Below are 13,076 nucleotides of genomic sequence, written 5' to 3'. Positions count from 1 at the left end.
GACAGAACATATTGTACAATAAGCAATTCAAGGTGTAAATAACATACATATGTGTAAGTTTAATGGAGTCACACAACAATGATAAGAAATTATTGAATAAATAATTAGGTACTAATTAATTGAAGATCACTGTTGACCGTAGAGATGGTTTTGGTGTAGAAATATGGATCCTGTCAGAGCTGCAAGAACGATGTCATCAATTGCCTTCCTCTGTAGGCTGAAACTTTGCCAGGTTTGGAAGAAGAAACTGGGAATAATGTATGACTTGAGGCTTTCCCGGCATTTGATGTAGAATAACTCTTCTCGGGTTCTCAGCCAGGTGAGTTGGAGATTAGCTTCCAAGCTTTCGACGGCTAGCTCTGCCATCTTCTTCAGGGACGAAGTGATGTGGGACCACGTCTAGCCGGTATATATGCAAAAGTAGGGCTTCCCGCTGCGGGCCAATCAGGAGCTAGTTCCTAGTCCCGACTGCCAGGCGCATTCTGGTTGGTCGACGCAGCAGCCAATCAGGAGCTACTTGCTGGTCCCGACTGTCTGCCGTGTGCTGGTGGTCTAAGGGTATTGATGGCAGGTTTCCATGCTGTATTCAGCTGTAGACCCCCGTCTCTGTTGAAATTATTGCCATCTAGCTGGATTTCGATGGCTTCCTTGATAACTAAGTCCCAGTAACCTGATGTCTTGTCCAAGATGGTGGTGGCGCTGAAATCTATCTTGTGACCAGTTTCTAGGCTGTGTTGGGCTACTGCAGACTTATCAGGATAATATAGTCTTATGCTGCGTTGATGTTCCTTGCAGCGTTCCATAATAGTTCGTCCCGTCTGCCCGATGTAGCATTTCCCACACTCACAAGGTATTCTGTAGACACCAGGTGCCCTGAGACCAAGGTCGTCCTTAACTGGTCTCAGCAAGTCTGGATCTTTGTGGGCGGCTTATGGATGGTTTTAATCCCGTGTTTTCTTAGCATTCTGCTAATTTTGCCCGAGATGGGGCCGTAGAATGGGATGTATGCCATGCCCTTTGTCTCCTCTTGTTCCTCGGCAGGTGGTTTGTCCGAAAAGGCCCTTCTGAGGGCCAAGCCGATTTCCCTGTTGCCGAAGTTGTTCTGTAGGAACGTCTTGCGTAGGTGACAGATCTCAGAACGGAGACTCTCTTTGTCCGAAATCCCTCTTGCCCTGTGTAGAAGAGTCGACAGGACCGTTCGTTTCTGTGCCGGATGGTGGTGGCTGCGTCCATTCAGATATAGATCGGTATGAGTCGGTTTCCTGTATACTCTGTGACCCAGTGTGCCATCTGACTTCCTGGAGATGAGAATGTCTAAGAAGGGGAGACATCCGTCTTTTTCCACCTCTTTCGTGAACTGGATGTTTGGGTGGATATTGTTCAGGTATTCTTGGAACTCCTCAAGTTTTTCTTGTCCCTGAGGCCAGACGACCAAAGTTTCATCTACATAGTGGTAGAAGTGAGCTGGTTTCAGGGGCGCGTTCTCCAGGGCTCTGTGCTCGAAGTCTTCCATGTACAAATTGGCTATGGCAAGTGACAGAGGTGAGCCCATGACTACACCGTCGGAGTGCTCATAATACTGCCCTTTGTACATGAAGTAGGTGGGGCTGAGCGTATGGTTAAAGAGTCCAATTACCTCAGGCGGGTAGTGAGGTCTCAATAACTCCAACGTTTCCTTGAGTGGGACACTACAGACGTGGACAAATTATTAGCAAAATTTAAGATTTTTATTATATATTTTTACAAAATACGATTCTTCAATTTACACTACAGTTGACATTTTTGTTTATTTCCAAATTATTAGCAAAATTGAAGATTTTTATTATATATTTTTACAAAATACGATTCTTCAATTTACACTACAGTTGACATTTTTGTTTATTTCCAAATTATTAGCAAAATTGAAGATTTGTATTCTATATTTTTCAAAATTTAACTCCTCAATTTGGACTACATTTGATATTTTTGCATATTTACAAATTATTAGCAAAACTGAAGGTTTTATTGCATATTTTTACAAAATTCGATTCTTCAATTTGTACTACAGTTGGCATTTTGGATATTTCGAAATTATTAGCAAAACTGAAGATTTTTGCTTTATATTTTTACAAAATTTGACTCCTCAATGCTGTTGACAATTTTGCTAATTTACAAATTATTAGCAAAATTGAAGACTTTTATTGTATATTTTTTCAAAACTTGACTCTTCAATTTAAACTACAGTTGACATTTTTGCATATTTCTGTCTACTGTAATGATGGAAATATCCAAAATTATCAAATGTAGTCTAAATTGAAAAGTCAAATTTTGTAAACAGAATTATCATAAAAATCGTCCATTTTGTTAATAATTTGTCCACGTCTGTAGTGAAGAGGGACACAACATCAAAACTCACCAGAATATCAGATGGATTTGTTCTGATGCTCTGTAGAGTCTTGATGAACTCTGCCGAATTCTTCACATGGTGGCTGCATTTTCCCACAAGAGGATTCAGAAGACTGGTGAGGTATTTGGCCAGCCGGTAGGTGGGAGAACTTACGGCGCTGACAATAGGTCTCAGAGGAACCTCCTTCTTGTGAATTTTCGGCAACCTGTAGAGTCTAGGTGGTCTCGTGGAATGTGGAGTCAAGGACTTCGTCACTTCGGCTGGCAGATTGGCCTTCTTTAGTAAGGCTGTTGAGCGCCTTTCTATGGAGCTCGTGGGATCGCGGCTGAGTGTCTTGTATGATGGATCCGCTAGTAGTTCCAGGATCTTCTCATTGTATGTATTGGACTCCATGACGACCGAAGCATTTCTTTTATCTGCCGGTAGCACCACAATACTTTCATCCTCTCGTAACGAGCGGAGTGCTTGGTGTTCTGCCTTTGTGATGTTGGGTGTGGCTTTACCGGCCCTTATGAGGGCCCCGAAGACGTCCCTGCGAATCTCTTCCGCAGTGTCGGTCGGGAGTTTGTGGATAGCTTGTTCCACTCCGCTTATGATTTCCTTTACAGGAGGTTTCTTAGGTGCTAGGGCAAAGTTAAGTCCTTTCGCTAGAACCGATACCTGATTCGGGTCCAGTGTCTTGCCAGTCAGGTTGACCACCACGCGGTCAGAATCCAAAGGTGGTGTGACTTGGTTGGCAACAGACAGTCTGTATAACTGTTACACAGCTACGTAATAGTTCCTTCATTACGAAGGTAATAGAATATCTGATGTTCGCTATTGCTTCTGATAGTGCGTGATAGTGTGCCATACTAAGTATCGATACTACAACTGGGGCTAATCGATTACCGCGCTATATTTTTTGTCAAAATGTACAGCTACAGCAATATAATTCTAATTATTCTGTGCTCTTTGGTTTGTTCTTCTGGTTACAAGGCAACCATCACCATAAAATGACAATCGATATGAACAGCTGTTAGAGGAACGGCAATTTTTTCTCTATACTTGTATACAACGCTTAAACAAGGGGTTTCATGTGTATAACTACTGCAAAGCAGTTCCCATGTATAGTTACATCCATCACTTAGCGTCTGAATGAAATGAAGGTAATAATGCCGGTGAAATGAGTCCAGGGTCCAGCACCGAAAGTTACCCAGCATTTGCTCGTATTGGGTTGAGGGAAAACCCCGGAAAAACCTCAACCATGTAACTTGTCCAGACCGGGATTCGAACCCGGGCCACATGGTCATCGTCTTACGACAGTGTACTTCTTTATTGAGGGTGTTCATAGACTTTGATATGATGGTCGTAACTTCAAAGAATGGGACCTTTTGATTTCAGCGCATTAAACGCTGAAGGAAATGAAACGCCACAGGTGAAGTGGACAACAGATGAGAATCGGGTGTCCTTGCAGAATCCAGTTAGAAAAAATACACCTGAACCCCAGAGGCACAATCAATTGCTTACAGGAAAGAAGAACGTAGAGCCACATTCTCAAAATCAAATGGACGAATCCTTTAAGTGCAATATATGTGGCAAATTGTTGCAGAATCTCGAAAGGCAGAGAAAGCATTTGCGAACCCACACCACCGAAAGGAGATTTCAGTGTGATAATTGCGGGAAACACTTTTTACGATTAGATAATCTGAAATCCCATATTCGTACGCACACGGGCGACAAACCATTTAAATGTGATTTATGTGGGAGATGTTTTGCAAGGTCTAGTGTACTCACGTTGCACGCACGTACGCATTCAGGCGACAAACCATTCAAATGCAGTGTTTGTGGGAAATGTTACACACAATCGGGTCACCTTACAGCACACACACGTACGCATTGTGGCAACAAACCATATAAGTGCGATGTCTGTGGAAAATGTTTTGTTGATGCCGGTTATCTGAAGATTCACTCACGTACTCATTCCGGTGACAAGCCGTTCATATGCGATATTTGTGGGAAGTGCTTTCTAACTTCCAGTTCTCTTACTGTGCATGGACGTACTCATACTGGCGAGAAACCATTCGAATGCGTTGTCTGTGGGAAATGTTTCGTACAGTCGTGTGAACTGTCAGTGCATGTACGTAAGCATTCTGGCAATAAGCCATTCCAATGCGGAGTTTGTGGGAAATGTTTTGTACATTCCGGAACTCTCTCTGTGCATGCACGAAAGCATTTAGGCGAGAAACCATTCAAATGCGATGTTTGTAGTAAATGTTTTCTATATTCGGGAGATCTGAAACTGCATGTACGAAAGCATTCTGGCGAGAGGCCATTCAAATGCGGTGTTTGTGGGAAATGTTTCTTACAGTCTGGAACACTCACAGTTCATGCACGTATCCATTCTGGCGAGAGACCATTCAAATGCGATGTTTGTGGAAAAAGTTTTATACAGTCCAGTCAGCTCAAAGTGCATACACGTAAGCATTCTGGCTAGAAGACATTCAAACATGATGTTTATTGGAATTATACTGTGTATTCGGGAAGTGTCATTACATGCACTTATGCATTCTGGCCAGGAGTCCTTTAAATATGACATTAGTAGGAGAATTTTTTTTCAATACTTGTGTTATCTGAAAAGACATGTACGTATTGTGCGGAAGAGCGCTTCAAATTCGATATTTAATTGCTCGGCATGCGTATACTCATACTGGTATGAAGGTATTGAAATGATTTGTAGAAAATATTTCGCAGAGTCTGGTTTTCACGAAGGTCATGTACGTATATGATATGATATGATATATATTTGTCATTAAGCACTTTCTTCCGGTGAGATGGCACTTCACATATTTGTATACAGTGCCATCCACCTTATTACATAGCAAATTTATGCAAGTCATAACTTACTTCCGTCTCTTCCACTTATGTTCTCTTTAAATGTATCTTGTCACCTCTCCTTCACCGGCCTATCCATCCGTATTTCCCCACTTCTCCATTGCTGATCCCCACACTTATATCCTCCCCTCACTTCACTTCACTTCCTATTGATATCTTAACCTCCCCTACTATTTTCTTGAATTTTCCCCCCACTACATCCCCACTACACCAACTTCTTAAATCATAATGTTTCTTTTTACTATTCGCCTTTATTCCTTCATCACTGCTACCTGAATCTGTTCCATTTTTCTTCACTTGCCTTGTCATTGTTTTCCCCTGACCCTGCAACTCACGTACTCGCCTTGGAATCGCCTCAAAATGCTGATTGCAGGAATTTTGACGCGTTTGTAGATTTCTGCTACGTGTTGATATTTCCTCCTCAGATGACGTCATAGGCTTTACTCGATCGCTTGAAGTTGCTTCCTTCCGCATTCCATGTCTGTCTGATGACCTCCGTGTCGTGCTTGCCTTGCTATTTTCATGACTGTTGTCCGAGCTGATATCCTTTCCAATGCTCCTCGACACTAATCCCCCCTAATTTTCTCCTTCACGACTCTTCTATTCCTCTCCATTTCTTCCGAACCTACTACCGGCTCCTTGATGCTTTCGAGACATTCAACACTAAAGATCAAATTATTAATCTTTAATTTATAACCACACAGTCTTGCAAATTGACCTCTTTTCCTAGCTTCTTTCAGGAAAGGGACCAAAACTCGTCTTCTGCTCCTTACTTCATAACTCCAATCATTGTCCATTCTGATGGAAGTGTTCCCTAGCAACCTTCTGGTTCTCACAATCTTATCCTTCGTTGTCATGCTCTTGAATTTGACTAGTATAGTCCTAACTGGATCTGGATTGCGATTTCGATTTCTTCTCCCTATTCTAAATACATCCACAATTTGTCCGTCGCTCAAATCCATTCCAAAACACTCCCAGCACACTCCTATTATCTTCTCGTATGTTTCACCACCATGTTCTTTTTCCATTTCTTCTACTCCAAAAAATATCAAGTTCTTTCTCCTCTTTTCCTCCTCTAAGTGCTCCCATTTGCTTTTCAGACCTTCATTTTCGTGTTGGATTTCTTCCATCTTCTTCCTCATCTCCGCTATGGTCTCCTTCAATGCTACTAAATCTTGTTTCATTTCAGTATACTCCATTTCACCCCGGCTTCTTTCACTCGCATGTACGTATATATTTTGGCGAGAAATCATTCACATCCGATGTCCATGGGAACTATTTTATGAAGTCTTGTGCTCTCACAGTTAATGCATATTCCCTTTTTGGCAATACGCCATTCTAATAAAATGTTTCTGTAAACTTGAATAAGTTCAAGGAAAAATTGTTCCGGGGCCGTGTATCGATCCCAGAACCCTTCGCTTAGCGCGCGAACGCTCTACAGACTAAGCTACCCTGGGAACTGTACACGACACCGTCACAATTTTTCCTTTTATATCCACACAACTCAAGACGCCAGAACTCAACTATGAGTGCACACAAATACTGTGTGTCTTAAATTGTGGCTTTCTTTTAATATACCTTCAGTAACAAATGTATTATGCAAATCTGGCTTTCAGGTAGTAGCTCCATGTGAAGCAGGTTTGAATAATTTCAAGGAAGCTACTACGAACCCGAAGATGGTCTCTGGCTATTTTCTATGCAATTCTGAATATTACTTGTGTGATCTTATACCTTATATAATACAGATATCGTTCAAGATCTATAAACCCATTTCCCGCTTTGAATTCCTGAAAACTCTAGGAAGACACTTAGAGAGCCGTATCTACATGAAAGGCTTGTAAATGACCGACTCCTCAAGTAACTCAGAATGATTTTTTCCAGGATTTTGAAGGAACGTGTGCCAAAGGAGGAAGGAACACACCAGAAATCGAAAAGAAAACGTTGCGCACTGTGTCCTCGTTCAAAAGAGAAGAAGACAAACCAATATTGTGTTAGTTGTGACCGTCCAGTTTGCCAGGACTGTCGTTCAGTTACATGTAGAGAGTGTGGAGAATTAAGGTAATTCAGTATTGACAGCAACGAGACTGACATTCTAGGGTGATTACTACATTTTAATGTGATGGTTATATAGATAATATGATAAAATGGAACTTTATGTTTTACAATAATTTTAAATTACCTCAAAAATATCATACAGTCTTTCGGAGTCACATTCTGTTATGATATTATTTCTTCAACATCTTGCACACACTACTAATAATTATATTGTACACATATTAGTTATATCTTCTTAATTTATATAAACAGACTTAATAATAATTATATTCTTATTAGACCCATCTCAAATTTAAACAAAATTAATATTTTACCTCCTTTTGTAGTGGTATCGTTTTTGACCCCACAACTCCACTCATGTCATAAAATAGTCACAACTCCTTTTGAGGAACTATACTGAGCATTTGATCATATTTTTGTTTTCACAATTAATACCTTTCATTAACTTACTCATACGTCTCTTTAGAACTTAAGGGTGATAGCAATAGTAACTGACGCGCCCTTTTTAAACCCCACCAACCATCTCGTTAGGACTTATTTTCCTAAAAAAAATCTGGTGTAGAAATTAAGTAAGCATGGAAATCTCGACATAAATAATGCTTAAGATTGTATTCCACAGTCAACAATGCTTTCAATGCCTCTACACACAAACTATTCGTAACATTTGTTCATTGTGCTTGCATTAATGAAAATATTCTTTTTGCATTACTATTATGAGAAGGGGTAGCAAAAAGGTATTGTGCAATTATTAGCAATTCTGAATTAATCTCTATATTTTCATTATGTTTAAAATGTTCCACCCATTTTTTATCAAAGGACAATTTGTTAAAATCATCACAATCAACTTTACTACTTACAAACTCTTTCAAATTACAAAATTGATCAAGAGCTTTGGCATAATCTACACACACACCCTTTTCACCAAGACACCTTATACAGGTTTCAACATTATCCCAAGACAGAGACTCTGTGAGCCCCATCCACTTGAAGCACCTAACCTCCTCTAAAGTTTGAAGCCACATTTCTAAATACTGTATACATGCCTCATAAATATTAGAAACTGAATCTCTAAATATGTTCGATTTCTGTTGATATCCTTATTTTTCTTGCTTATGTAACAATTCTTTTACTTTAACAGGCACAAACTTATGATTAAGCCTTTTTTTTTTAAGTTTTAAGCACAATCTCCAAAGAATGCATAGCTTCTATAAGAGTTATCCTTATTTTGAATATATTCAATATATGCATGGAAAACAATTGCCAAAGAATGTATATACCACACACATATTTCAGTAAACTAATCTTCAAAAAAATTCTCTAGAATAACTGAACATTTATCTTGAGAGAGGAAAAAAGACTTTAGTGATGCAAACATTTGCAGTAGACAATTTATGACAGGAAACAGTGACAACTACCTTGTTTTACTGTGGCTCAGAAGTTCTTATACTCTACTTCTGCAAAGTCACAAAACAGTTTTAGAAGTTTGGTGCAAACTGTGAACACAGAAAAATAATTGAATACCTTCAGAACAACAGATTCAGTGTCCACTTCTAACATGTCAGCTCCCTGTTGATTACAAATAACTGTTCAAAAGATTGCTCCATTAATATTAATTTCATATTCACTAACTTTAAATATTATGTGTACAGGGCATCCAACACCAATTATTGATTTATTAACCTTGTTCTTTAGGTATGAGTACACATTTTTCCCTTTCTTCCTAGACACACACCCCCAAAGATGGTATTACAGTTATCATCACCAAAAGCGACGCACTTGGAAGACAACTCAAATGTATCGAAGATTTCCTCAACATACTTGGCTATTTTTTCTGAAGTTTCGTTTTGCTTACTTTCTAACTCCAGTGATTTTGTCACTAGACCTTTTGTTTCTAGTCAAAAAAACTGGACCAAAATAGAGAAACCTTTAACAGCACCGTGGTTATTTGAATCGCTTGAGATACCACAGAATGGCATGTCCTTAAGTGAATTCATAGCAATATCAAGAGAATGAGAAGAGATTACATTTTTAATTATTGCTTCAGTTTTTGTTTTTGCAGTAGTTAATTTTTTCGCAATGGCTGATTCACTAAAACAAGTCTTCATTAATGAAGATGTACAATATGTTGAATTAAAGCTATGGCAGTGTAATATAAGAGTATTAAACGCGAGTGTCACAGTCTTATCATTACCTTCTGAAGTGAAAAACTCCATCACTTTTGTGGAACTTTCAGCACGAAGATATTTTGTATATTTCTGAGAGTAATATTTATCTTTGTTTGCAAAAGAAACATATGTCCCAGGAACGCACACTGTACATTCTGGTTGATTTTCATTCCAACCATTCCTAAAGCATTTATATATTGTTTAGATTTCTACTAATAGCTGAATTTTCACTTCCGTTTTGGCATATTATCTGGCAATAATAACCACCTAACAGAATGTTACTATCATAAACTCATAAACATGTAAGCATGTAAGGAACAACGAGTTATGTACTATAGAGAGGCAGTATACCTTTGATAAGCACTCCCTGCAGAGGTTGTCGGTACTATGGATCGTACCAAACAAAACATGGCGGTCCATAGAACTGCCAACCTCCGCAAGGAGTGCTTATCAAAGGTATACCACAGGCAACAAGTTATAATACTATGGGAGACTTTGAATAATCAGGTGGCCCATAGTTTTCAATGAATACTTTATTTTATATTCTTGTATGATACAGTTCCAATAATAATATTTCATAACATATCTATTATTACTATTATGATTATTACTTATGTATTTGTATTAATTGTAGACTTAGGTCAGTGAAAGAGCAGGCCTTAACTCTGCCAGGTAATATAAAATAACGTTATTATTATTATTATTATAAGATATTTCGGATACATCAATATTTAATTTAAGCATTTCGCTATTTTTTGTAAAAAAAAGTGATTTATAAATAAATAGAAAAGTAATGAATTTCTAAAAATGTCTCATTCCCTTGGATTTAAATTAAAATGTACCGTAAATCGTAATATTCGTTTCTGGATAATTAAATCCTCTCAGGACAAGTTGCAGGGTTACTTTCGGTGTTGGACCCCGGACTCATTTCACCGGCATTATTAGTTTCATCTCATTCAGACGCTAAATAACCTAAGATGTTGATAAAGGGTCGTAAAATAACCTACTGAAAAAAAGACAAGTTGCATTGCCCCAGAGAATTATAAGATAAGACGGACTGAGCATAAGCGAAATATATATTTAATAATTTCGTACCATCAAGAGTTTAGTATTTATTGTGTTTATAGGGCCTATTCCCTAGGGCTCTTTTTGTTAACAAAGAGGAAAGTCAGCACTTGCATCACATAAAATTTGTCATTATTTCGTCAAATGTAAGAACAGATTTATTCTGCAAAAGCCTCTGCCTAGTTGTGAGACACGTGTGAGATCAATATTTGTTTCAAATTATATTAGACTACACGATGTCTCCATCACGCGAAAAGAAGTGTACCGAGCTGTGGCTCCTGTTGCTTCTAATAACAAAGTTAACCATAAGTATCTTATAGTTTCAATAAATGTGGTGAGTTATGATTATGAGTAACTTTCTATTAGTGTCATTATTTAATTTTTATGTTGCATGCTAAGAGATTATTTCTAGTTTTAATTACAGTGTTCAAAAAGTCCCTGTTTAATTCCATTTTCAAATGAATTTTACTAAATAATTATTGGAATTTTTAATTTTCGCCACTACCTTTCCTATATTTTACTCCTATTAGTTACATACGTCGTCTCTCTTAAAATCACGTGGTGAGCACTGAATTACATGATTTTATATTAGGTTAGATTATCTGTAAAGTAATTAAATTTGTGACAAAGCCAAAAATACGTATTTTTCTTTTGCGGAATACATTCATCCGTCTTTAGGTGCCTTGGTTTGGTTGCATTGATTATAGCTTGTCATTTAATATCTGGGCTAAATTTAGTAAAACTAATAAAACATAGACCTATAGCTGTTATAAAACTTAAAGTTTTGTGTGTATTTTACTTTTTACTTATTAACATGGGCTTAATAATGTAACTCAATTTAAAATAATACTAACTTCATCACTCATTTCCTACAACATTCGAGCCACGCCCCTTTGTTTTGTCCAAACAAAACATGGCGGACTAATGTTCAATTGTCTTCAACTAGAAGGCGTTGTAGCCTGTCTATACTATATTATAACTCGTTGGTAAGGAACATGAGGCCATTGAGCTCTGTTCTAGCATGGTTCAGAATCGATTCTGAACTGCCTACTTACGCGCAGTAACTCAAGGTGCGTTACAAGACTTGTTGAACTGATTTCGAACCGATACTGATCCCTTTTCCAACGTGCTTTAGAGAGCGTTCGGAATTAATGACATTGGTTCTCGCTTAAGAGCAGCAACTGGGAATTCTGAATTGTTGACACATGCGCAGATGGTTTAATCTGAAGGTTAAAATGCTTCGAGATTAGGCAGGTTAAAATAAAAAATAGTCCAGCATGAGTGATTTGAAAGGTGATAGCGATATATTTTACGAATAATTAAGTCCGGAAGATGAATATAATTTTAATATAAGAAACTCCGAAGGTCGTGAAAGAAGAGTTACAACAACGTAAAATCCCAAACTAGTTCTGACACCATTTACAACTGGAGCATGTGTCGAAAAAAGTTCGGTATTAGTTCGGAATGTGAAATGAATTGCTTGCTGCAACAAACCTAATGACGTTACGTTTTAAAAATGCGGGAAACGGATCTGTCAGAGACATTGCGCACGACGGAAGGTTAATATGATGCTCAGACTCCTAATATTGGTGAATTGAAATGTCACGTAGTGGTTGAAAATGGAATAATTTACGAGTGTTATATATAAAGTCAAAATATCGAAATAAAAAGTTAAACAAAGAAAGCTATGTCCTAATGTAACGCTCTTCAATAAATCGCACATGTCTTTAATTTTTAGTCTGCTCCGTAACTTTGTTCACGGATCACGGCTCCCTTGATCACGCCTTCCACAAAGGAAGCTGTCCATCCTCAGGAATTCTGCATTCTATTTTGAACTGGGAAGTGAGAGTATTGCTAATTTGTGGTTTATTTCTATTGTAATACAGGCTAATTCCTAGAGGTAAGTACGTAGGCCTATCCGTGAATATTGCTAGTTTTCGTCTTAGGTCTAATTACACTACTCAACATGAAATTTTCTTCCGTGAAGATAATATATGATTTTAGTCAATTTTCACGCGTAGATTCTGAAAACAATGCTTAAAATGTCACATCACGTCACAATTTTTAGATACTTCAGATTTCCTAGATCGAAAACGAGTTCGCGTGCCACCTGGTAACGCGTGTCATATGTTGGCTACCCCTGTCCTACATGGTTATAATCGCCGCGCCAGCCGGAGTAACTACCGGCAGATCAAGAAAATATAAACAACAATAACAGACCTGTCAATTGCATACTGTTCTAAAGCGATGTTGTCGCGTCTTTTTCAAACTGCAGGGCGAACAAACACGATACTTTATAACTAATATAATAATAATAATAATAATAATAATAATAATAATAATAATAATAATAATAATAATAATAATATGCTGTCTAAGTACATTAATTATATAAATATGTAAATTACAGTTATTAATTACCTGACATCCTAGCTCTCATCTTGACTGCTTCCTTCACTGTAACTGTCACCTAAGCTTATAATGAACGAATCTCTGTTGTTTTCAGAATCGCTAACAATATATTGCCGTTCTAT

General features: G+C 38.0%; 1 protein-coding gene across 6 annotated transcripts in view; it reads left to right on the top strand.

Moving 5' to 3' along the window:
• The window catches only part of LOC138691704 (zinc finger protein ZFP2-like), a 93,080-nt gene that overhangs the window by 20,359 nt on the left and 59,645 nt on the right, over window positions 1–13,076 (top strand). For 2 of the 6 annotated variants that reach the window (XM_069813973.1, XM_069813975.1), the window contains exon 5: window positions 3,767–5,387. In XM_069813973.1, the coding sequence (XP_069670074.1) occupies window positions 3,767–4,859 (1,093 nt within the window). In that variant the 3' untranslated portion in view covers window positions 4,860–5,387. Of the gene's footprint in view, window positions 1–3,766; window positions 5,388–7,138; window positions 7,316–12,333; window positions 12,443–13,076 lie in introns of those variants that run through there. The other 4 variants (XM_069813974.1, XM_069813978.1, XM_069813977.1 and 1 more) reach the window with 3 other exon arrangements.

This window comes from Periplaneta americana, chromosome 16 (assembly GCF_040183065.1).
Source record: "Periplaneta americana isolate PAMFEO1 chromosome 16, P.americana_PAMFEO1_priV1, whole genome shotgun sequence".
Classification (NCBI taxonomy): domain Eukaryota; kingdom Metazoa; phylum Arthropoda; class Insecta; order Blattodea; family Blattidae; genus Periplaneta; species Periplaneta americana.
The sequence above is the reverse complement of the archived record's forward strand: the minus strand, read 5'-3'. Positions and strand labels throughout refer to the sequence as shown.